Genomic DNA, 25,742 nt, shown 5'->3' with positions numbered 1-25,742 from the left:
TTGGTCACATTTGAACTAACAAAGTCTGTGAACACTTTGTTAACATCCATGCAGTGTGAGCATGCTAGCAATGAAGTAAGAGTCTCAGTCCGATGGTCCACAGCAGTGTAGTGGGGCATCCGCTTACCTGGCTGTTCCTCGTAAAAGCATTTAAAGCTCCAGGTAACGGTTGAAGTGATCCTGAGATATCTATCGTAGCTGCTCTGCACAAAGAAGGAGAAAAAAGCTTAAAGTATCTACTGACCATTGATTATTTTAAAAAAAATGAAAAAAATAAAAAAGAGTTTTCTTCTAAGTTTTGCTTCTCAAACCCTTTGGATGGCTTCTGCTTGGATGCCAGATCTGTGCTTGTATTGCATTTTAGTGATTCTCTTTACAAAGCTTGCCTAGTTTATATTGTTTCCACTGTTCCTCCGTAAGTTTAGAGAAGACACTAAGTACTGAGAAATTCTGGAATGCAGGACAGATGTCGTTTTATGACTACAGACCATCATCTAGCCAGTTACTGTTTTGAGGTTAATGCATTTAGTAGACTTGTTTATAGAACTTTAGCAGCTGCTTTTGCTCACCCTATCTTGGTTTGTAACACATATTCTATGTTTTCATAGAAATTTCTGTGCTCACGTCACTCTAAGTCTAAATATAAAGTCACTTTTTGTCATATCTTATCAAACTGTGACTGTCAGACTGTAATGTGAGACAGATAGCTCTGCTTTAACACATGCAGCCGCTCGGAACTATGTGGAAACCCCTCGTTGGACGCATGCAGCCAATTGCAAAGTGATGTAGCATGAAACATTTAATGTTTCACAGCTATGTTCACCAGTTCTATATTATTTAAATAGTTTAGCACTGGTCAATATTAATTTCAAACCACCCAGTGCCAGAGCTTTTATACATAGTGAGACCAGATGGTAGGGAAAACTTTATCTGAGATTGTAAGAAAGGTAATTATTGTATTTCTCTCTCTAACACAAACACTCATACACACTGCTATAATAACTGTGGGCACAATAGAGAACAAATATTTCCAACAAGATTAAAAAAAAAAAGACTGTCTGGTGGAGGTGCTAAACAGAGCCTTTGTGTCTGATCACAATGAAATGTGTAGCTAGCTCATCATTTGGGTTTGTCTAAACTTGATGTGCATCCTTAAACTTAAAGAATAAGTCAGAAATATCCCCCTATTCTTTTCATTCTTATATTTCTGTACAAATTCAGACTGATTATAGGTACTACCAGTATTTTTCAACCACTGTGCTGTGGCACACCGTGAGAGATAATCAAGTGTGCCATAAGGAATTCTCCAATTTAAAAAGAATCTGTGTTCAGGCCCATGTCTGGGATAAAGATCACAAAATTTCCTTCTCTTGTGTTTATCTTATTTCTATTCAAGAAACTTTCTCAAGGTGGACTTTATAATATTAATAGATGCTTTTTTTTCAAAGTACTTTTGGTTTGTGGTGTACTTTGAGTAATAAAATCTTCAAAAACACTGGCTTATACTGTATTTCTGCACATTTTCATGTCATAGCTTCCTTTAAAACCCAACTAGCAACCTTGCTAGCCTCTTGTTTAATTTAATCCGCATCATGTAGCTCTAGCATAAGCGCTAAGTAGCTTGGGTACAGGGGTACTCTTGGAGGATCTTTGTGGTTTATTTTTAGCATCAATGGGAAAATATTGATCAATTTAATTGATGTGTAGTCGCTTATTACACACAGTGACAGCTGAATATGACATGGTTTCCTCATATTATCTCAGAACTAATCTACTACCACAGTATAATTAGATTAGCACTGCAATGTATCTTCAGGCTAGCATTTTGTTAGCCTTATTCGTTCTTGCTGAGGGACAAAATCTTTTTTGGGAAATTACTTTAAGATTAACTTCAAACTAGTGTAGAGACAATGGTTATACATGCCTGTCGTTTTTTCTCCTCTTTCTTTGGGAACCTGTCAATCACCTGAAGTGGCGCCTGGGGTGTCCAATGAGATTTCAGAGGTGGCATGTGCCGCCGCCACCATGGCCATCCCTCTAGCCCCATCCCTGAAACCACGCATTGGCAAATAATACAGATGAATTATTGATTTGGTTTTTTGTGTGTTATAGTTAATATTATCTAGATATTAATTGAAAATTCTGATCATGGCTGAAGGAAGTACGGTAGGTCAAAAACCTCCTTGATCTGTAAAATCTGGCGCAAACACCTGTGCTTCCCAGAATATGAAACCTAATTAATTTTCCAAATTTAAAATTTAAAATTTAATCTGGTAAACTTGGTAAGAATAGCAGCTTATCTGCTCAGCAGCATTAGCATTAGCTTTGTAAAGTTAGCATGTGAAAAAAGGAACATGCTAAACTGAGATGATAAACACAACAAATGTCAGCATTTCATATGTTAAAATTTGAGCTTGACGTTTTTGCCCCAGCATTTCACTGTTTTGCTTTATATTCTAAAAAATAATTTTGCTTCCCTCATTAAGATTCTTCCAAATATTTATGGAGACTTTCCTCTGGCTTTGTTCACCACAGATTGCCTTTTGGTGACTGAATACTTCACCCGCACGCCTCGTAAGCTGAATGCTTTCAACTCCTTTGCCAGTGTGGAACTGTTTCACTTCAATGTGCCTGATGACACCATGATGGCTGTATGGAACCTCATCACCTTCAAGGAGCAAGGAGGCACGTTTGGGGACAGCTGCCCAAACCGCAATGTGACAGTGTAAGATTACTCTTTTTCTTTTTTAAGATGGCGAAAATGGTTTCTTTTGTTCTTGACTGAAGTGTTCTCCCTTTAATGGGAATTATTAGACTCGAATCAGCCAGCAACCTGTGGGGAAAAAGGTTGCCACAGCTGGTTATATTTGAGCTGGGCAAACAATTACTAGTAATGCTGTCAAATATAGGAGTGGCTGTGAAAACATTAGCTGCATTATGCATTTGTCATAATATTAATCATCATATTTCTATCTTCTGATACTCATGCCAGCTTTCCTGTAGAGCAGGTTCCTATTTTGCAGGTGACAATTTTTTTTTTTTTTTTTTAGATATAAAAGTGTAAGGACTAAAACGATTTGAACTGTGGCTATGTGATTAATAGGTACTTCAGGTCTGGAGCTCCTCCAGTAATCAACCCCCTGTATACCCGCTTCCCTCGGGATACAGTCGTCCCAGGGTCGTTTGCTGTAACTCTGACCTGGACTCTTCCCAACCGCACAACAGGCGCGTTCAACGTGACAAGCCCTCTCCCTGGAGACTGGTTCCTAGCCGCACATTTACCCAAGGATGAAGGCAAGATCTCAGTCAAGGTGAGGCTGAGCATTTATCACAACTAACTGACTCACCAGAGCTCCACTGACAAACACATACTGTGAATAAATCTGTCTGGTTATTGATCCACCAGACCAATATTGCCGTCTCTGCAGTCATGCAGTTAACTTGGCTAAAATGTAAAAATTCCCCATCCAGCATTAGCTCTTTAAAGCAGCAAATTAAACGCTTGGCCAGTGTTATGTTGTTCATCCTTCACCTGTGGTGACTGGTAACATAACTTTAATGAGATCTACTCCGAAATTTTCTCTTTACGGTTGCTTAGCTCCCCTTTATGGATGACAAAAATCAAATAAATATGATGTAAGTAGTTGCCGGGATTAGTATTCCAGCTTGTGCTGCAAAGCCTAAAGAAGCAGAACAGTGTCAGAGAGTTTTTCTTCATCTCATCATGTTCTCCTATTTGGCTGCATAAACACCTGCTGATTTCCATTTCAGGCAATTTATTTGTCACTGGCATGGTGTTCTGTTGTGCTTCCTTTGTGGTTTCCACAAGCTGGCAAAAGTGCACCTTGAGTACACAACAATCAAAAATATCATCAGAAGTTGCCATCAGCATCAAATGTGCAAAAGAATTGCTTTGCGTTGGGGCACTGGGGATGAAAGTCGCCGTGGCTAAAATGTGGCTAGCTTCCAATGACACACTGCATAGATGGAGACGCCAAATTCTGCTTGATAGAGCAATTTTTTCTAGCAAACAAGATGCTTTCAGTTCAGAAAGGAAACATGACTAGAAGCAATACAAGAAGAGCACAGGGATGCACACTGCATTCATAACAATCAGTTGAGCTCAGAAGTTATCAGCAAGGACTTAGCAAGTGAAAATAAAGACTGTTTTCTCACGGTTTCCTAAAATTTGATTTACTTCAATATATAATTGTGTACTCATTCATTACTCTTACATTTTTTAAACAAAGTTAAAAGGAAATATACTTTCTACACCTCTCTTTTCAACACCAGGTATCATGTCCCGATTTGAAATCATTACTCTGAGCTCTGTGCAAATGAGAAAGCTGGTAAGCAGTTGTAAAAAAAAAAAAAAATCAAACGTTATCGCATCGATCTCTCTACTATAACATGTTCGCTAGCATGACTTCATGAAAGTCTGGGCCATCCAGTTGATGTCATGTCAAGGTTACAGGGAAGCCAATTAATTGTAGACTGAAGTAAAAGGGGTTGTGCAAGTTCAGTAAAAAAAATGGCTCCGGATGCTTAAAAGCTGAAAATAAGCTCTTCTTTCTGTATCCATTATTCAAACAAATCAATTGCTGTTTTATGATGCTCATTAAGCAACGTATTAGGGTTAGTGTTTTATAGCATGCCCTAGCCTTTTTTTTTTTATGAATGGATATTAACTAGTCGTGGCAGCGTATATGTTGTGTAACTTTAACAGGCTGCTATGAATGAATTAATTTAAAATTCTGTTATTTTAGCTTTTGAAGGGTGTCTACTGACAATCCAATCCAGAAACAAGACAACAACCCAAACAACAGGCTAAAAAGAAATGACTGTTGTGTTCAACAGAGCTGCACACAAGCTCTGAGGTTTCATTTATTGCGGCAGTGTTGCGATGGATTGCATGAGATTGTTCAGGTGCACCTAATAGACTGGAAACTGACTGTATACCCCAGAGTTGACCCTGAAAATGCACAGCCTCTGTGGGCATGTCTGACCGAAGGAGCTAAAATAATGGAATTAGTCAGGGTTTCTTTGGGGAGTTTTAGTGCTTTATGGCGTTAATGGAGTTTAAGAGGCTTTAACAGCTTGCCAAGACTGATTTTTCTGCAGGAAATAAATGGATGCTAATATCTGTTTTGGTATGAGGCTGGTCAAATATAATGATACTGAACGCATTACAGTGAAAACACTGGCCATCAAAATCCCATATTGAATGAGTTGAAATTAAAATGCAACCTGCTCCATGGAACACATGTGCAGGTGGAAGTGAGAGGCTGCAATAAATCAAAGGGTCACCGTGGCAGCTGTCAGAATAATGACACGACTCAGTAATTGTTGCCTGAGCATGAAGGGGTTAGTATCAGCTGACATGAGTGAGGAGCCTCGCTTGGCATTCGCACCTGTCTTTATGAATCAGGTACTTCTTCTCTTTTTACAAACATTTTGTACAGCAGATCGTATGTAGCGACAATGCACGGTCTCATGGCTTTTAAGTCATTCTGTCAGTTTGGCTCATCTCACAGCTTTAATGGATCAGAGCCACACAAGTGAAATAGTGGGTGCCTGCTACACTGCGTGGCAGAGAGGAGGAGGACAGAGTGATATTAATTCAGGAGGCTGACAGGCTTAATGCGCACAGTCCATTAGGAATTTTCAGCCAGTCTGAATGATATGTAATCTTCTCCTTACCAGTTAAAAAAAAAACAAACAAAAACAGCTGTACTTGTAAGTTTACCACAAGATCACTGTTTAAACTGCTGCTGTGATGTCGTTGTAGGGTCTGTCTGAGGAATGCCAGTATTTATTCCAGCCGCAGCTCATCGTCCAGAGGCTGATTGGGATTTCAGTGCTTTATCCTGGTTACTTCATCGACCAGATGATCCCGGTCCATAACAGATCTGCACTTTACAAGTAAGTCCTCTGTGTGCTTCCAAATCCTCCCCAAACACAGAATGTGTTGGTTTTAAAACGACACACAAAGATGAGAGGGAAGAAGAAAGCATTTCACTTCTGCAGCCCCAACTCCTCGTTTGCCTTTTAAGTTATGATTTCCATTGAGTCTACTCTATAAGCTGGTCTCGCAATTTCTCTGCGTGATTATGGTTTCCTCACCTTATCGACTTCCCGCTCTCCTGCTTTGATTCTTGAGAGCAGAGCAATAGGAATTTTTTCCAGGTCCATGTTCTTCATGATATATATATATATATATATATATATATATATATATATATATATATATATATATATATATATATATATATATATATATATATATATGTATATATATATATATATGTATATTTGCTGAAAGGAAAAAGAAGCCATTATTATGTAAATGCATGAAAGAATGATGGGAAAGGAGTTGAACTGGTTGCTTTTCACATATGTATTCATTTGACACATTTTATTCCCAAGCTTTTATGCAGCTTGAAAAGCACTGCACACCCACTGAAGAAGCTGCTGCTGACCATAATCAGTTTCAGAGCTTTGTCGCTTTAATTTTGGTGGGCATGAATTGAAGATTTTCCAAGCAGCCTCATTGGGAGTTTATTTTGAAAGGTAAACTTTGGAAAACACAGAGGGTGACCACTCTGCTGCAGTTTTTCACATTTTCCTCTGGCCTTGTGATAAGGAGACACACTGATTTCTTAAAGGTGCCTTATATCCAAAGAGCTGAAGGTTGTTAACTTCATATTTATAAACTTAACACAAACAATTATAGAACTTTTTGTTTGGTAAATTATTTCTCCCCATTAATAATACCAGCTGTATTGAATTGTATTGTATGTTCATTGTATTGAACATCTTTGATAAAGGCTGATTAATCAGCTTCACTATGACGTATAACTTGTACGGATCATGCTTATGTGGAATAAACAACACAGCTAAATGTGTAAAAATGTACCAAAATCCCTGACTGTAAAAAAAATAAAGTGTAAAAATGGTCAATATATGTTTTTTCCTCCTCATCACTGTGGAGGAGTGCAATCATCGAATCCACAAAGCAGCTCAAAACATGAATAAATACAATTGCAGGGGATTTTGCCACATGTAATGAGGCACAGGACCCACACATTTAGCTGTGTTAATCAGTCCACAAGAAGAACAGTTCTCAAAAATGAAACCTTGTAAATAAAACTATTTCCAACCATGCTTATTACAGCAACCAGTCTTATCAAAAAGAAGAAATAATAGACCAAACCCAAATTTCCTTACTTTTTGAGCTAAGTTTAGTTGTGGAAGTGTTGATGACTGAAGAGAAGAAGAGATGAAATGCACCTTAGGGATGCACAAGCAAGCCAAATCTGACCTTATCTGCAATCCCTGGCTGAGACCAATATTTGATTTTAAAGCATTTATTATCTAATACCGATGTCATGCTGATAGTGTTGTGCATGTGTTTAGATTAAAACCTCCAGTGTTTGCAAGTTAGCAGTGTCCTTACAGCAGGATGTGCTTTTTTTTTTCTTTTGTTCCTTTTTTCTAACCAGTCCTTATAAATCTTAAGGACAGAAGCGTTCAGTGTTTGCACACATTTTCCAGTGTTGTATGATGCCTAAAACCTCTCCGCATGTGTCTGTGCAGGGTGTTCATCCCCAATTATATATCAAAGGTGAAGGTTCAGCTGGTAAACTGCAGCACCAAGAACAAAAGCAGCGACAGTTGTCCTGTGGTGCTGAAGATAAGAGCGCGGGCGCCACCGGTGCATAATTCAAGTGCCCTCGACTGCAGGGAGTGGAACCCGTGTGAATTAGTCACCTTGGTTCCTGCCTGGGAGCAGTGGTACTACATCCTGGTGGAGAGGTATCTGAGTAACTCTGACGTCTACTTCCGCATCGGGGTGCAAGTCACAGGTGAGTGTGTTTAACAGGAATCAATCTGACTGATCAGCCTTTTTATCTGCCTTCTTTTCTTGCTTGTTGTGAATTTTCAGTTTGATCAGCGATGACACAACATTTCAAGAGTTAGAGAGCATCATCTATCTTTTGTTTACTCAAATTTGCTTTAAATCTCTAAATCAGATTTATACTGTGTCATTACTGACCTAATGAAGTTAGATCCAGGCTCTGTAGCTTTGGTAGAGCAGCAGTGTTTTTAGCTAAATATGAAAGTGAAAAGATGTAATAAACTTTAAAAGGATTTAACAGCATGAACGGAGAGTAAAAAAAAAAAAAAAAAAAATCAAAGTCAGGCAATAGACTCACTCTGTTAACATCAGCTCACACAAGACATCATTGCTTGGAGTCACTATGCACCAAGTCTAAAGCAAAACTATACAGAGTTTAAAAAAGTGATGGATTTTTGTTCTCACAATATGAAGTTTTCACATAATAACATTAACAAATAATTGTTTATTTACTTCTCTTAAATGGCTGCATTTTCTGTGTTTTTTTGTTTATTTTTTTTTTTTACTTGTAATTAGATATCAATTTGATCAATATCCTTAATTGATTCATAGCAAGAGCTAATCCTGAGTATTTGCAGCTTAGTGCGAAGTGCTTGGGACTCAGTTCAATTCTATTCTATTCAGCTTTATTTCTATAGAACCACTTCACAACAATGTCATCTCCGGCCACTTTACAGACATATTATAAATAGCCTAGTTAAAGAAAACCAGCTGATTGTATCGAATCTGGACTTTTATCCAATTCCCCATCCTGAGCATGAACAAGGTGACAGTGGATGAGAATTGGCCCCTCTATTTAAGACCACAATTCTCAGAAGGGTGGTGTGTCTTCTCCAGATCTCCAGTTAGGTCCTTCCTCTTCATGAATGTTTAAACAGAAGATCAACAGGTGGATGGTTGCGGCGTCAGCAGTGAGCTGGACTCTGCATTGGTCTGCCTTGGTGGATAAACTGACCCAAACAGTGATGCCGTTAATTTACTGGTCGATCTATGTTCCCACCATCACCTGTGGTCACAAGCTGTGGGTATGAAACAATGAATATGAGTGGCCGAAGTAAGTTTCCTCCGCAGGGTGGCCGGGGTCTCCCTTAGAAACGGGGTGAGAAACTCGGTTATCTGGGGGGATGGGGAACGGGAAGGCTCAGAGTAGAGTTATTTGTCCTCCACATTAAGAGCAGACAGATGAGTTGTCTCAAGCACCGGGATAGGATGGATGCCTCCCTAATGAGATAGTATTTCTCTTTTCCCATCAACCAAAGATGTCTCTTAGTTAAAAGTTAATTGAAATGTTTTTTGTTTTTTTTCCATCACTAAAATATGTGAGTTGTTTGCTACCATCATATTTTTTCCCACTGCTTTGGTTGTGAAATGTAAAGAGATGCTGGGTGATGTTGAAAAAGCCTTGAATTCATAAATTAAACCTGATTTCACAGTGGATCAGTGCAGGATTTCATACAGATTCATTTCCAGGGACTTAGGAGACTATGCTAAATGTAGAGTTAAGTAAAATGGGCAGTACACGTAAATGGTAAATGTAGTAAATGGAACACATGTAAAATATTGAAAGCTTAAAAAACACACACATTTTAAATACTCTGCTCCCACAACTCTGAACTGGACTAAGATGGTATAGAAAAATGGATGGATGTGAAGTGGTTGAAATAAGGATGACACTGAAAAAGGTGCACAATATAAAAACACCTGGAGAATCATCACACAATGAATTAAATTAACTGACAGCAGGTCAGTAACCTTTCGGTCGAGGCAGATGGCTGCCCTCCCTGAGCTTTGTTCCTCCTTCCTGTTAATTTCGAGTCTTTTCCTTCCCACTGTCGCCTCGTGCATGCTCCGGATGTGGGATTGGATCAAAGCCAAGATTCAATGCAATCTGTTGGTTTGCCTTAACTAGGCAATTTATAAGGAATTGGCTCAAATTGATCGGTCTGTAAAGTGCCCTGAGATGACTTGGTTGTGAAGTGGCGCTATATAAATAAAGCTGAATTAACATGAACATCTATGAGAAGCTGTGTGCCTTTAGAAAATAACAGAGACGGGTTCAGTAACATGTAAAAATCTGTATGTGCTACTTATTTGGCAATTCAAGGATGTTTCTGAAAATAGAATTAAAAAGAATTTCCAAATTTTACTGTCATTATTGAAAAATTAAATTAAGCATGAGCAGGAAGCAGAAAAATCATACACTGGAAGTGGTGTGCAGGTCCTCAGGCTGCACTTTGTGAAAAACAAACATTATTCCTGAGTGGAAATCACAGGAAGAGCTCAGATAACCAGATAACCTCTGATAACCATTGTCATTACACGGCTGTTTTCTGCATCCATAAATTAAAGGTAAATATCTACCGTACGGAGATAAGAGGGGGATTTCTGCCATCTTCTCCGATCAATTTAAGTTTATTCTTACTGCAAACATTTGCAATATGAAATGAAAATTGTGACAAAGGAGGTTCAGAACAGTTGAGAGGCTGAACAAAAGAACATTTCACTTTAAATACAGCAGATGGTCTCCTTAGTTGTCAAACACTTAGCGTGCTGTTATAAGGAGAGGTGATGCAACACACAGCTGAACGCTCCACTGTCACAGTTTCTTTGAAAAGTGTTGCTGCTGTTAAATTTGAAGTGAAAAAAATCAGTTTAACTATTTGATATGTTGTCTTTGTACTATTTTCAATTAAAGAAAAGCTCTGAATCAGATTCTATTTTCAATGACTTTTAAGCAGCATCCTGGCTTTTATTGTTTTGTTGTATCCTGAATCCAGACATTTACAGTCTTTAAAGGTGGAGTATGTAAGATTTTCAATATTTTCAAAATAAATTAACTAAAAAAATAACTACAATCATAATTAGATAGTTTTTTTTAAACATGTAGGTTCCAGTCTGTCCATATTTGATGTGTTATTAAATTACAAGTTTAATTAATGACAAAGACCCTTCTTAAATGTTTGCCTACCAGTAAAGAAAAAGTGCTTTTTGTCATTTGTCATTAATTAAACTTGTAATTCAATAACGCATCAAATATGGAGAGACTGGAACCTACATGTTTAAAAAACTATGTAATTATGATTGTAGTTATTTTATTAGTTAATTTATTTTGAAAACACTGAAAATCTTACATACCCCACCTTTAAATGAGACAATGGCTTACCGTTTTGCACAATTTGCAGTTTAGGATTTACTAATAAAAAAAAAAAAAAGTTTCCTGATAACTTCTTTGTATCTTTGCAAACATCTCCAAACGACCCTTGAAGTGTGTCCACAATGCTCATGCTTTTAACAGATATGTAGGGCAGAAATTGATTTTTTTGGGGGAAGAAAAGGGAGAGCCAGTTATTATTGGACCATTAAAAAGCTCGTTGAGGAAGAAGGCTGGAGCCCAAACAGAAGTGATTCGTGAGGGATTGCTAAGAGGCCAGTGATTCCATGCCTCAGTGCTGCTTGCCATTTTTGGGTTGTGGACAGCGGAGATATTCTTTATGCTCTTCCTACAGGGATGGCTCTCAAATCTGTGGGAAGTCCACTTCCATGTAGCGATCCTCTCCCTCTGTTCCACACTGTACAGTGCACTTTGTCACCATGGCAACACAGACACTAATTATTCACACTCTGTGTCTTCTCCTGCCTGCCAGGCAGATCTTACTTGACCTTTTGTGGATTTGAATTGAAGAACACCCCAGGTTCAGGAAGAACACCATCTGGAGTTCTCACCTTCTTGTGTTTGCTCGATAATATTGGTTCTTGTTGTTACGAGCTGTGTCAGAAATTGAAATGTGCGAGCTTCTTTGAATTCAGTCCAATCTACGAGCGAGTGTTCGGCTAGTCAGGGTGTTGTCAATGTAGGTTGCAATTTATTATTCATTATTGTTGTATCAACAGTCTTTTCACTGCAGGTGTCTTGACCTTGAACGACTGGATACTGACGGGAGTGTGTGTCTTCTGATGTTTGATAAAAATGAAGCGGCTTTTTCTTAAATATAAATGTTATGAAACACCTTTATATAGCCTCTCCTTCCCCAGCCACCCACTCACGCTATTGCATATGCATCTTCTTTATGCCGCATGAGTCTTTATGATTTTACCCTTGTTCTACATTAAAGTTACTTTGGTCTTATGCATGCACTGTGTGGTATTCCAGTATTTTCAGGAGTCCTCCAGCAGCCTGGATGCATGTCAAAATACTTCACACTCTTTCAGAGACAACTTCATGCAAACGAGGCTGAGTTAGTAAAGCCTTTGAAAAATGCTCTACCCCCTTGGGGACTGGTGGTATTTGATGGTATTTGATGGTATTTTGCCAGTTGCCATCAGTGACCATTTTGCAGTGAGTTTCTTTGTGCTGAGATGGAGCATACTATTTGCAATTACAGTGAATCTTTGTCTCATTAAGGCGCTGTGTACAGCTCTAAATTCTGCTGATTACCATATGGAAGGCAGCTGAAGGCGATCATTTTAGACTTTTGTTAGATTGATTCCTTATCATGCATAACACTACAATTGTTTTATATATATATTTTTTTTACTGATTCGTTTAAGAGTTTTAGTTGTTTTATTCTGCAAAATGTTGCAAGGTGCATTGTGAAACCAGTAAAAAAAAAAAAAAAAAAAATCTCCAAAATGTTTTACTAATGCTGGAATGTGTTTGATATCCTCTTTATGTTTTTAAACAGATTGCTCCAAGCCTAGTTTGTCAAAGGACAGAGCACAGACAGGCTCCTCCATGAACATGCCTCAGTCGTTTGGAACAGCGATGGGTTTCTCCTTGTCTGAGACGCTGCTAATGGCAGCGCTGCCCGGACTGTCTCAGAACGCCAGTCACCTCCACACCTCAGAGGACAGCATCATTTACCTCGCCCCCACAGCAGACACTAACAAATGCTGGCCCATACGTCCGACCCTGCGCAATGAGCTGGACACTTTCTCTGTGCACTTCTATGTCTTCTTTGGTCCAAATATTTCAATTCCACCAGACAGGGCTGCTGTGTTTGCCATCAACCTAATCCCTGTTTTAGACAGCGGAGGGGTCCTCAACATGGAGCTCAAACTAAACATGGTGAGTTCTGACATGTTACTTTGATATTTTCTATGCCTAACACCTAAATCAAAATTCTTCAGGATTGCTTGTTGACAAAGAAACTTGTTTAAGCTGCGAGACAGGGTATAGCCCCCCCCCCCAACCCTTCCCCTTATCCTGCACATGGTGCGTGCATTAGTGCATGAGAGCAGATTGTAATCAGTGGAGTAAATATGCAACAGTTAGTGAGGAGGAAATCCCCAGCTAGCAGGGGTGAATAATTAGTCCCACAAAGTGTCTGGCTAAGCTAGACTGCTAAATATGGATGCACGTATGGTCAAAGGCTTTGCTGTTGGAACTGAAAGTTTGCATTGGAGCAGACGACGATGTTTGCCTCGTGACATATGTCTCTGAATGAGAGTGAATAAAATAAAATTAAAAAAACAAAACAAAAAAACAATCACCCAAGCAGGATTTGACAGGTCTCTGATGATCTGTCTGTCGGATAGGGATGGCATTAGGAATGAACCTGCAGCAGCTCTGAAGGTTTGCAGGGAACTGGAAAGATTCAGCTTCGCATTCAGACTTTTAAACATTTTTATTCCTAATAGGACTCAAGACAGCCAGGGATGAAATAAGTAGAGGAGGAAGCCTAAAACGGAGATCTTTGATTGTTTAGTTCAAAGTAATGTCCTGACATTTAAAGAAATATGCCGTTTTGCTGTCTTCCCAGGAGTTAGACCGATATCAGTTTCATCTCTCTTCATTCAGAAGATCTGTTGGTCAAGGCCATATTTAGCATTTTCATCCAGCCGCTCCAAAAAGTCTTACTTTCAGAGTTAATAGAGAGAATGATCCATTAACGAATTGAGAAATCAGTCTCAGATTAGTCATCGATGGAAATAATCTCGGTTGCAGCCAGACATTACAGGTTTTAAATGGTTTAAAACGCAGCCGCAGCTGCAGCCTCAGCCTGTGCGTTGCTGCCTCCTGACTTTGTGATAAGCGAGGCTAAACGCATTCTTCATCTCCGCTGAACACAAAGAGATGAAATTGATAATCAATCTTCTCATCTAACCCCCGGCAAGAAAGCAAACAGCCCTACTTCCCAAAATGTCAGAGAGAGAAAGAGAGAGAGAGAAAAAAAATCTAATTATAGACTCATAAGGAAATGAAAATAATTTCCTGTAATTAATTTTTCTCTTTTTTTACTGACTGCCTGGTTGATGTTGCCATGAGCAGAGATCATCGTAGTTTGAATGGCAGCTTTGATCTTTTCTCTGTTGAGTGTTCATTTTCTCCACATTTATGTATGTTTCATCCTGTTAGGAGAGCCTGTAACGTCACCGAGTGTTTTCCTGCAGCATTATGCACACAGGGACAGACCTTTACCCCTCTCATCCGATGTGCCACTGTGGTCATAACTGAGTTGTTTTGCTGATTTTTAACTCTGCAGAGATCACAGAGATGGACTGCTGTGATGAAACCTGGCTGGGTGTGATTGCTCTGAACGCTGCAAGTTGTATTCCTTAGACAGTGTGTCATGGTATATTATTCTATGGACAGATTTCTCCCCCTTCAGTGATGATCTGTCACTTTCTTGTCTCAGCCAGCGAATTCAGTCAGCCGCTGCCAGTGGGGGACTCTGGCAGATTTACAAGGCTTTTGGAGACAATAGCTGGAGCTCGTCTGCCTTGCATCACTCTGTGAGCCAGAGTGTGAAAGGAATGCATATAGCTTTTATTTCCACTGATACCTCGAGTGGCATTGCATTGATTTAATCACCGTGGAGCCATTTTTCAAAGTTCTTTTTAGTGCTAGTGCAGGAAGTAACATTTAAGGTGTATTTGAGTGCTGGTATCTTAAACGGCGATGCTGAATGCACTGTTGGTATTTTATGTTTGCACTTGCCTTTTATCGTAATTTATTTTTTATTAAAACATTTTAATTTACAATTTTCATAAATTTAAACAAATGAAGCTTTCTTCTTTAAATTTTACTTTTTTTTAAAATATTTTATCTTTAAGTAGAACCTGCAGATGATGTGAAAAAAAGAGCTAAGTAAATATGATCCGGTAATGCATATCATGCATCGGCCATGAAGTAATGCACATGCAGAGTAATACACACACACACAAACACACACACACATATATATATATATATATATATATATATATATATATATATATATATATATATATATATATATATATATATATATATATATATATATATATATATATATATATATATATATAATGTGATTTATATGTGATTTATATAAAACTCAAATCCCTTTTTGCAGATTAGGCAACAGTATGGATTGAGAAATTTTTGAGAATGATCTCCCAAGCTTTCCTCTGAGGGTTTTTATTCTTCTCAGCAGAAATGATGAAGCTAAAATGTCTTGGCTCTCAGATTCAGCTTCTCTCAGAGATGCTTTTATGGGGGTAAGGTTCAGACCTCCTGGATTTTCACCAACTTCTCCTCAAGCTCCCCTGGCACTGTCTTGGTGATACGTTTCAGATTGTTGTCTTGTAAATGTAGACCTTCACCACAGTTCAGAATAATGAATAGGAAAAGGTTGGAAAAAGGTTAAAACCTTTTCCAGGTTTTAACCTTTTCCACTGCTTTTCCAGAGAGAGATTAGATAACATTTCTCTATATTAAAAAAAAAACAAGATAAAGAAAAAATATCAATAAAAGCTGCCATCTTGCCATCACAATGTTTGACTGTAGGGGTAGGATTAATAAGGTGATGTTCTGCCTGGTTTCCTCCCCTACACACACATGCCCACACACACACACACACACACACACACACACACACACACACACACACACACACACACACACACACAATTGTGCACAAATAGCTCCATCTTCATTTCATCAGATCAGAGGATTTTGCCCAGGGGACTGTCATGTCCCTTTTAGGGAGGAATGTGTTGTTTCTGTCTACTCTACCATAAAGGCGTGACTGGTGGAGTGCTGCTCTGGTGGTTGTCCTTCTGTGAGGGTCATCTAACTAAACAAGCAACCTTGGATCTCTTTCAGTGCGATCATTAGGTCGCTGATTACCTGTCAGACCAAAATCCTTCACTACTAATTGCCCAGTGAAAGAAGTCTGTTCATTTTAAAATCAGGAAGTCTGTTGTTGGTGCCTTCTTGCTTGTAACACTGCAATGTTCAGTGAATGAAGTTATGAAGATGTGACCGCAGTCATGTTGTAGACGAATCTGAAGAATCACCCAGAGCTCAGTTACAAGTTGTGCCAACGTGCTGGAATTTTAATGCAAATAGGATATTTCGGTCTTTTCTGTTTAGACTTGATCTATTTTTAAGGTGAGCCTGAAACATGACAAATTGTGGAACTTGAAAGGGTCCTCGTGTCGCCATGTTATATACACATTCATTTATTTTCATATTTATTTTTAGTCGGCGAGAGCTAGGAGAGTCGGTGATGCAGACACACCATCTCTCCTCACACAGGAGATGTGTGGAAATCAAAGATTCAATAAAAAATATAGAGAATAGAAGAAAAACTAACAAAAATACTCTTATTCATGAATATATAAATATAAAAAACATGAATAAGTAAGAATAAAAAAAAGATGTTGATCGACTGATTTATTTTCTGTGAAATGAAAACGGTGAATCAAAGCCAGAGAAAGATATCTTTATTGTTGCTAAGCAACATATGTTCAAAGGATGTGTCTAGGATGTCTAGGATCATAATAATATATGGAAGTAAAAAAATAAGCCATTTAATCATTTTCTGATCCATGGAGGAGATATTTTAATAGTCTGTAAACGAGAATGCGCAACATTCAGAACAGAAATGCCTCAAAAATTGATGCAAAACTAAAAAACACACAATGGAAAGAAACTGGCATTCATTAAAACTTTTCCCCCCATTTTTGCAATCAGAGCTGATGTATTCATGCTCTTGGAGTGCTTGTTAAGACGTGTTTATACAGAGCATTTTCCACAGCAGTGAAATGTTCATTGTTATTTTGTTGGTAGATGGCCCTCCTGACAGAATTATTCCTCTGTTGTTCACATAGCCATCATAACCAACATAACGCATAATGCATTAAGTATATAAATCATAATGTTAAATGAGATGACTACAGCAACCTGTACAACAATATTACATAGTGTTGTACATCTGCAAGCATTAAAAAAAACCCCATTGAAGCTATGAAAGTTGACAAGACATCACATAATTCTCTGACAGCAAAGAATAACTAAAATCCCCGTTTCTGAGGAGCTAAGATGCAGAAGTGCTAAAGATAAACATGGAAGACAGATGGAGTCGCAGGAGTTATCAAGGAAATCTTCATTCCAGCTCTGCACAGATAGGCCGAGAGGAGTTACTTTCTACAGTACACAGGTTGTCCAGATAATACGTTTGAAAGATCATACATTATATACTGCAAAATAATCACTATATCATGAGATAATCCCTCCTCCTAATTCCTCTTGTTTCCGGGTGAACCTGGCTGTTTATTGCGAGCAAGCACAAGGAACCATTTGTCAAATTGTTCACCTAATAAATGGTCCCCCCCTTTAGATAGCGTTGCTTGAACAGTACATCAACTCTGAGAAATACCCAAACACAACTCCCATCGTGAGGGTGCAGAGCTTCAGTGCAGCAGTTTTTGTACCTCTTTTTTTAGCTTGCCCTTATCAGGATGGCCTACACTTGTAGAGCGATAAGCAGTGCAAAGTGTTAAGACTCAGACAGATCTGCAAAAACAGCTTGCAAGGTCCTGAACCATCCTGCCAGCCATGTGGCAAATTTAAACCGGTAAAACTGACACCAAAGAAATACTTTTCAAATGAGGTCAAGATTATCACTATATGATGCCAAAATAATGTAATTTGTTTATGTATGTTGTTTTCTGCTGTTTTTATGAACAGTACGCTCCTGTTGTTGGATTTGCATTGGATTGAAATAAAAATGTGATAAGGTATCATGAAGAGATTTTTTCTCAGTATAAATAGTCCTATGAATGTTCTTTACCCCCTTCAAGCAGCAGTGAAGGGAATGAGAACGAACGCAGATCCATTCAGCCAATGTTCAGAAACAAAGCAGCAGTTCAAGTGAAAAATTTGACCTGCTGATTGAGCAAGAAAAATAGTCGGAAGATCGGCAAAACTCTCTGAATTTGCTAATCTTGAATGTTTATTGAAGTTTTTTGTGACTGTTATTGACATTTAACTCTAAATGTCAACTTCATGGCTGTATTACAGAATAAACGAGTAAGCGTGTTAGCATCCTCTGTGGGCCATGGATATGCGTGTCTGCTGCTGTCACGGGGGAACGTTCAAGGTGCCATTACGACTTACCTGCTACATTCCTCAGATTTCTGTGCTAATTTTCCTGTAATCCATCAAATAACCAGAGAGAGGCGGATCAGCCATCACAGTGACATCGCCACCTTTCTAGTTTGGATGAAATCCTTTAAATTTTCACTCGGCTCTTTGGTGCTTTTCTTTGCTTGCCCTAGACCCGTTTGTATGGTAGACTTGCCTTTCAGTATTCTGCAATTAAGTTTTTTTTGTGCTTAATCCTTAAAACTTCAAGCTGCAGGGGAGAGTCAGGGCGAAAGGCAGGGAGGAAAGGGTGAAGAATCATGTCGAAATGCTTGTAGGCATGATTTATTCTTACTACCAAGAGAGTAAGAGGCCAGATGGTGAGTTTAAGAGGTCTGAAATCTCAGCACCTGCCAAAGTGTTTGTTAGTCATTGCATTAATCGACAACTTTGCCAACTCCCGGCAAAAACATTATGCTCATTTTGTGCAAGGGTGGGGGCGATAGAAATCTTATTTATTCCAAAAATGATTGCCTAACGCCATCCCCACCATCAAGTGTATTTCCCTCTGGAAACAAAGCAAATGTGCTGAATCTCATTGTGTTAAAGTCTTGTCTAAAATAGAACTCTGTCTGATTTTTAGGAGCATATTCTAGTTGAGTAACTTAGCTGGACAGTTCTAACTTTACTTATTATTCACCTCAGCGCTCTGCTGCATCCACTTTTCACTCCAAAAGGCAGGGACGCTATGAGTAAGAAGGGAATTTTTTTTAAAACTCTGAAGTGTCAACTGAGGTGCTCAAATACATGCTGATGCTTCATGAACTTATCCACTTTCTTTTTTTTATCACTGATATGTGTTCTCCTCCTGCCTTTTTGCTGATAAACCAAAAAGGAACTGCGCGGCGGTCTCCGTTCACATCTCTGCAGAATGAGCCACTTTATATTAGCACATGCAGCTCCAAACGCTTGAATAATTCCCCTGGATTTTTTTTTTTTTTTTCATGCAAGAGAGTGTTAATGTATAATTGATGCTTTAAGGAGATAAACTGCCAACATCTTCATTTCGGTGCCTGTGGCAGACAGGGGGAGAGTGGTTTCACTTGATTTGTTAGTTTTAAAGTTTACTGTCTGAGGAGGCCTGAGGTAATCATGAAGAGTGTCGCTCACCGACATGATGGCAGATGGTTGATGGTTGTACGCATGATTGACGTTTGCTTGTGTTTCTTCATGCAGTCGACGCTTAAAGGGGCCAATCTCACAGTGTTTGGCTGCCTGAACCATGGGATGCCTCTTTTTTTCCAGGAAAACTCCTCTCTGAATTGTGAATCAGGTGTGTCCCATTTAACTATGATAAGAAAAAAAGTATATATATATATATATATATATATATATATATATATATATATATATATATATATATATATATATATATATATATATATATATATATATATATATATGTATGTATGTATGTATGTATGTATGTATGTATGTATATATATATATATATATATATATATATATATATATATATATATATATATTTGTGGTTCAATAACCTAAACAAAGATTAGCTATTTAGTGTGTAAATCAGTTTTAAAATATTTTTTTTGTATTGTGACTTTTTTCGTCAGAATCAGTGGCGGGATTTTTCCTCTCTTTGAACATGTCTGCTAATATCACCAAGCTGAGAATTCCCTACCCACAAACAGGCACCTGGTACCTCAGTCTGCGCTCCCTATGTGCCACTGAACATGGGTAAGAGGCCCTAAAAAAGGCCATGTTAAATAAAATGTATTCTTCTTCTTATTTGTAATAATGTGTGTAGTAGAGAAAATAATGTGTCGCTGGGGAACTTAATCCAGCTACAGTAAAAGCGATTAAAATAAAGAAAAAAAAGAGTTATTGTGTATTTTAAGGGATAATTTGACACATTTATATAAGTATGCTTTGTTTTCTTAATGATGGAGATGATCATGACATTTTTAAATCGAGTCTTCTGCCTCCAAACGAAGCAACACCCTCCAAAAAACAAGAATATGCTACTCTGTTCGACGATAATCCTTCTGATAACACGAGAAGGGTATCTGTCTTCCAATCCAGTTCTTGGCAGGAAAGTGAATAAGCACATTTCCCAAAATATCTAACTGCTCCTTTAAAGTGGAAACAAGTGTGTTAAGTGTATTCTCGGAGGTGCTCAACCCAGAAAGTCTGAAAAACATGATTTACAAGCAGAAATTCACAAAAACGAAGGGGGTTGGCTGTTGCTCATAAATTTTTGACACCCTTATAATCATTTCTTAGGCTTGGTCCCAACACCCCACAGCAACCTCTGTGAGACAATATTCACTGTCATATACAGGAAAACAACTGCAGAATAGGATGTATGATATGAGGGAAAATATGATAACAAGTCTTCCAATAACAGCCAGCATTTTGTTTACCAGAATCAATAATTCAGCATCTTAATGAAGAAGCCATGCTATGCAGCCACGTCGTCTCCCAGCTGTCACTCAGAGGACTGATTTGAGCTATGGATCGCTCCTCAAAAGAGGATTGAAAAGCAGATTTTACATTTCTATAACTATGTCTTAATAATTTAAATAAAACTTTTCAGAAACAAATATAAATTTAATATTATTCAAATGTCAAAGAAAAACATTGTTTTTTCGCAGCTGTAAAAGGTGTTGATTATATTTTTTTCCAGCTTCAGTACAGAAAACAAAACCAAGAGCCTGAACTTTGTGAGTTTTGTTTTCGATAGTACTTTATAAATAAAGATGATTATTGTCCTCATCATGCTGTGCTTTTTATGAAGGGCACAACTCTCACAGGTCATGGACTTGTAGATACTTCATGGTATCTTGTAACATTTTCTCCACATTTAGGTAAAGATGGACAAAGTTTGTATTTTCTTTTCTTTTTCATACCCTCAGAGGATTGTTTTAAATCACTGTGAGAGATGTTGGCAGGAGAATTTTGGGAGAATATTTCAATTTAGTCGTCCAAAGCTTCTTCATGCGCTTTGAGTATTAGCAGTTTAGCAGATTGAGCTGTTATGTCAAACCTTTGATAGCCCAAAAAATGTGAACAGAATGAAATTAAGTAGATTTTTTTTTTCTGGTCCTCTTGAGAGCTCCAGTTGAATTTGAATAACAGATAATGACAGATGGTGTGGGACATGTACTCATCTTCACACATAAGCTAAGCTGAAGTAAGAAAATGGTGACAGCATTCACGTTGTTATGTGTGAGATTTCACACTCGTACACATACTAAATTAGTCTGCGGTCTTTTCTGAGCAGACTAGGCTGGACATTCAACATTAATCCATGGATGTAGAAGACGGCTTGTAGTGTTGTTTCTTAAAGCTACAACTACGGACAAATAGAAAATAGAAATACATTTTCAATAGATAAGAGTGTAGTTGGTAGAGACAGATGGTTTAATGAAGGTGAAACCAGTTGAACTGTTTTTTTTTTCTTGGTTCGTATAAAACAGGCAAAACTTAGGCAATCACTTTTGCATTTTCTGAGACCTATTGCATTATTTTATGGCAAGAAAACTAAAATTCCTGTAATCATCTGGTACTTAACTTGTCTTCTGATCCCTGGTGGAAATATTCTGCACTACAATAATTCTGCTATGTAACGTGGTAATACACGGTGCATGCATGGAAGTTAAGGTTTTGTTAAAACCCAAAAACACCTCACATGTATAAAGAAAAGAAAGAATTTTTTGCCCATTATTTCCAGGTTTAGGCTTTAAAGGGATGAAATCCAAACTGGTCCAAGGAACTTGCAAGAATATTTGCTGCACCACTGGATAAGATAAACCCAAATCGTATATTTCTAGTGTGTAAACAACCCTTGCCTGAGTCATAAATGAGAGTCACCATGAAAATGAGCAAACAATGACATTTATGTAGAATATTGCATCCATGTTTACCGTTTAAATTTGTTAGAGTAGCAACTTTTAATGAAAATTTGCCATGGTTCTATAATGTTGGTTCTGTGTGTGCATGACAGTCATTGGTTTTTTTTTTCTTTCATTGTAGAAATGGTCATTGACAGAGACAAACTGAGATTTTGATCCCAAAATTTAATCACCTGTCACACTGCACAATCACCTGATGAAAATTTCAGCATCATCACTGCTGGCAAAATTGGCTTTGAACCTGTGTGCCCAAAAACTTGGATCAGGTTGTTTGTCGGACTTGCAAGGGAAAAAGAAAGTTGGCAATTACAGTAGAATAGACAGCTACAGCTGCAACTCTAAACCAGCAATTAAAATGATAGCTGAAATATAAAAGGAATAGAAATGCTTTTACTTTTTATCATCAGTGTCAATGTTCATGGCCAAATGATTGAAAGAGTATGATCACAGTTCTCTGACTTAAACACAGAGATTAACAACATGACATCATTATCTGTGGAAAAAAATGACTTTTCCATGGTGATAACCTTACTATCTTTAACCTTTTCGCAGGTTCGAGCCTTGCAGCAATGTTACTGCAGAGGTGTACATGCGCTCCTACCTGACTCCTTGCATCAACGACTGTGGGACTTATGGACAGTGCAAGCTCTTGCGCACCAACAATTACCTTTATGCTGCGTGTGAATGCAAAGCAGGTAACGATTTCTGTAGAGAGCCTGAAGCAGTGCAGTACAATGTCAGTGTATTTGTCAGGCTGACATGAAAAGCTCTCTCTTTCCTCACTTTGCTGATCTGAATTTGTGCCCATTGTGAGCTAAATTCAGATCAGGTCGTCTACGGTTGTCTTCTTCGGATTCAGTATTAGTGTCAATTGCAAACAAACCTTGCAAAGTTGTTATATAGCGGTGGAGAAGTAATTATTGTGATATATTTGACAATGCCATTATTTATTAATTAGCAGTCAATGATGTGCAGAAAGTTTGACTCTAAATTAATGACTAGACTTGTATTTTAGCAGTGAAAAGATTTCTCAGCTTGCAAGATGATGATATGAAACTTTCTCTGAGGGAATGGGGTCATCAGCCCTGCAATGAATTTCCAATTTGTTGGAAAATACATCATACAGAGTGACAAGAAGATGGGAGAGAGCCAGGTGGGGTGGCATAAGTAATTTTCCAGAACTGAACTGACAATGCCGCAATTAAATTCTACATACCTCTGTCCAATGTGGCCTTGTATTAATCTAATGAAAGCTGTTTTGATAAGACAATAAAACACGCTCTCAATTATGAGCAACTTTTCAATAACAGATGAGCTTATGAAACTAAACAAAGCGTGTCCTCTAAGGCTTTTCTTAAAATCCTTTCTTTGATCTTCTATTATTGGAGCCTGTTTGTCTTCGCTTAAAGTCGTCATCATACTTCATGTGTGTGTCTCTGCTTCCTGGCAGGCCGTTGTCACCCAGCTCTCGCCTTCGGCCCGTCTCACACAGCAAAATCTCTGCTCAACAATGCTCACAAATATTTAATCCGCTATGTCTTATCCAGTCCACCGCTTGATAAGGATCCAATGCAGCAAACAGGGGTGTGTTAAAAGATGAGAGCCGCCTCTAACAGGTTCTATCTTGTGGGATGAACTACTCCACACAAACCTGTTTTTGTATTATTTTTTTAACATGGAAGATGCTTTTTTTTTTTTCCAGGGATGGCTTCTGTTTCATACATTTTGTCAAGATGTTCATTTTTTTTTTTTTCTGCATTGCAAGAAATGTGCATAAATTCAAAGGAAAGTTACTTTTACAAGAAAGTATTTCTTCCATAAACTAGTGTTTTAGTGTACTTTCCTAAAGGCTATTCAGAGTGCAGGAAAGATTTTCAAACACCAAAGCTTCCTTAGATCTCTTCTTTCTTACACCAGCCTCAACTCTGACTGTGTCTTTGTGTGTGTGTGTGCGTGTTAGGCTGGAATGGCTGGGGATGCACGGACAACTCGGAAGCTTACTCCTACAGTTTCCAGCTCCTCTCCACTCTTCTGCTCTGTCTCAGTAACCTGATGTTCGTCCCACCAGTGGCCATCGCCATTCGAAGCCACTACCTGCTGGAGGCTTCGGTGTACATCTTCACCATGTTCTTCTCTACTGTGAGTGATTTTGACATGAAATTTGTGACTGAAATAATTTATTTCTTACAAATGTCTGTGGATTTACATATAAAAGCTTCTAAACATGAAAGAAAAAAAGTGTGTTGGGACTGGAACAGAAATTTGTGGATGGTTTATTTTATTTGGTTACTTTTAAAACCTTAGATGGTATGGAATTATATATTTATAAAATTGTACATTTTTTTTATATTGTTTGTGCACATAAAAGCACATGAACTCAAAAAACAGGCAAGCGAAGTCACGCGTATTTGCGACGCTGATCATTGGTGATGAATGTATAAAAAGGTGGGAATGAAGGCTGATAGCAAGCACTCTTATTCTTTTATTTTGGTTGTTTTAAATTAATTTGTCAAATCCCTGAAAACAACAAGAAAAGATGTTTTCAGAAAATAGAAAGTTGTTACAGACGGCTCATAGAATTTAATTCTATGCTTGCTTTTCTTTATGAATGATCCATTTTAATATCAGGTTCAGAGATGGTTAAACCTGCAGGCAATGTTGCAATTCATGAAATGAATGTCTTTTTTCTAAAGTGTTGAGTCAAACTGCTGCGTGTTTTCCCTTATTAGCTGTTTAACAAGCCTTAACTAGTGGTATTTGCTTTTTTATCTTCACTGAGCTATACGTCAGAAACAGCCTGAACAGCCTTGTGTGTTGGAGATAAGACATATTTAGGTAAATGTTAAACACACTATCTGACTTTTTTTTTTTTTTGCTTGGCTTGTGTAAGATAAGGAAAAAACATCTGTTATTCTGCCAAATCAAAAGCATGAATTCATTCTTTTTTCTTTTATCTTAGTCCAATACAGGGTCGTGGAAAATCGTAAATAATGGAGGGAGACAGAAAATAAAACCAGACTGAGTCAGAGTTGCTGTTTTGTTATTGAGCTTGACGTAAAGATTTCAAGTGGAAATCAAACAGGCTCATAATGAGAGATGGAGTTTTAAGGGAGAAGGGCAGACTTTCTGACTACCGTATACTCAAATACACCTAAACAAAAATCCATAACTCTTCTAACCATTTCATAACAATCAAAATTCCATTTCAGTTTCATAGCTCTAATTTGTAAGACAGGGAAGATTAAATCGGCCTTATATCCTGTATAAATTGCCGTAGTTCTTTCATCTTATTTCCTTCTTTACTTCAGATGTGTTTTTATTATGGTGCACTTTGTGGGATCTCTGTGTTGAAAAGGGAGAATAAATTTCAAGTTTTGTTTGGAACTTTGCATGGACGTTCAGGTCAGAATAGCAAACACTTTGTTTCTTTAATGACATGTCTGTGAATTCTCAAGCTGAGCTAAGTTAAAGCAAAGTTTTGTTCTTATTGGATCATTTTCTTTTCAGAAGAGCTTTGCTGTATGAATTTCTGACA

At 38.0% G+C, this 25,742-nt stretch overlaps 2 protein-coding genes across 2 annotated transcripts in view; both read left to right on the top strand.

Moving 5' to 3' along the window:
• Window positions 1-2,148: 2,148 nt before the first annotated feature.
• LOC306764194 (post-GPI attachment to proteins factor 6-like) lies at window positions 2,149-5,926 on the top strand (the record flags this gene model as incomplete). Its single annotated transcript, XM_079251233.1, has 4 exons — window positions 2,149-2,166; window positions 2,487-2,725; window positions 3,104-3,311; window positions 5,789-5,926. The coding sequence occupies 4 exons, from the start codon at window positions 2,149-2,151 to the stop codon at window positions 5,924-5,926; spliced, it is 603 nt and encodes a 200-aa protein (XP_079107359.1).
• A 921-nt stretch (window positions 5,927-6,847) lies between these two features.
• The window catches only part of tmem8b (transmembrane protein 8B), a gene marked incomplete at both ends in the record, with an annotated part of 31,549 nt that continues 12,654 nt past the window's right edge, over window positions 6,848-25,742 (top strand). The window contains 7 exons of the mRNA XM_079251232.1: window positions 6,848-6,852; window positions 7,597-7,865; window positions 12,601-12,983; window positions 19,506-19,602; window positions 19,907-20,030; window positions 22,760-22,902; window positions 24,168-24,346. Coding sequence (XP_079107358.1) covers window positions 6,848-6,852; window positions 7,597-7,865; window positions 12,601-12,983; window positions 19,506-19,602; window positions 19,907-20,030; window positions 22,760-22,902; window positions 24,168-24,346 — 1,200 coding nt within the window. The remainder of the gene's footprint in view (window positions 6,853-7,596; window positions 7,866-12,600; window positions 12,984-19,505; window positions 19,603-19,906; window positions 20,031-22,759; window positions 22,903-24,167; window positions 24,347-25,742) is intronic.

Source organism: Telmatherina bonti, assembly GCF_933228915.1.
Source record: "Telmatherina bonti genome assembly, chromosome: 13".
Classification (NCBI taxonomy): domain Eukaryota; kingdom Metazoa; phylum Chordata; class Actinopteri; order Atheriniformes; family Telmatherinidae; genus Telmatherina; species Telmatherina bonti.
Note: the sequence above shows the minus strand (reverse complement) of the source record. Positions and strands in the feature narration are given on the sequence as shown.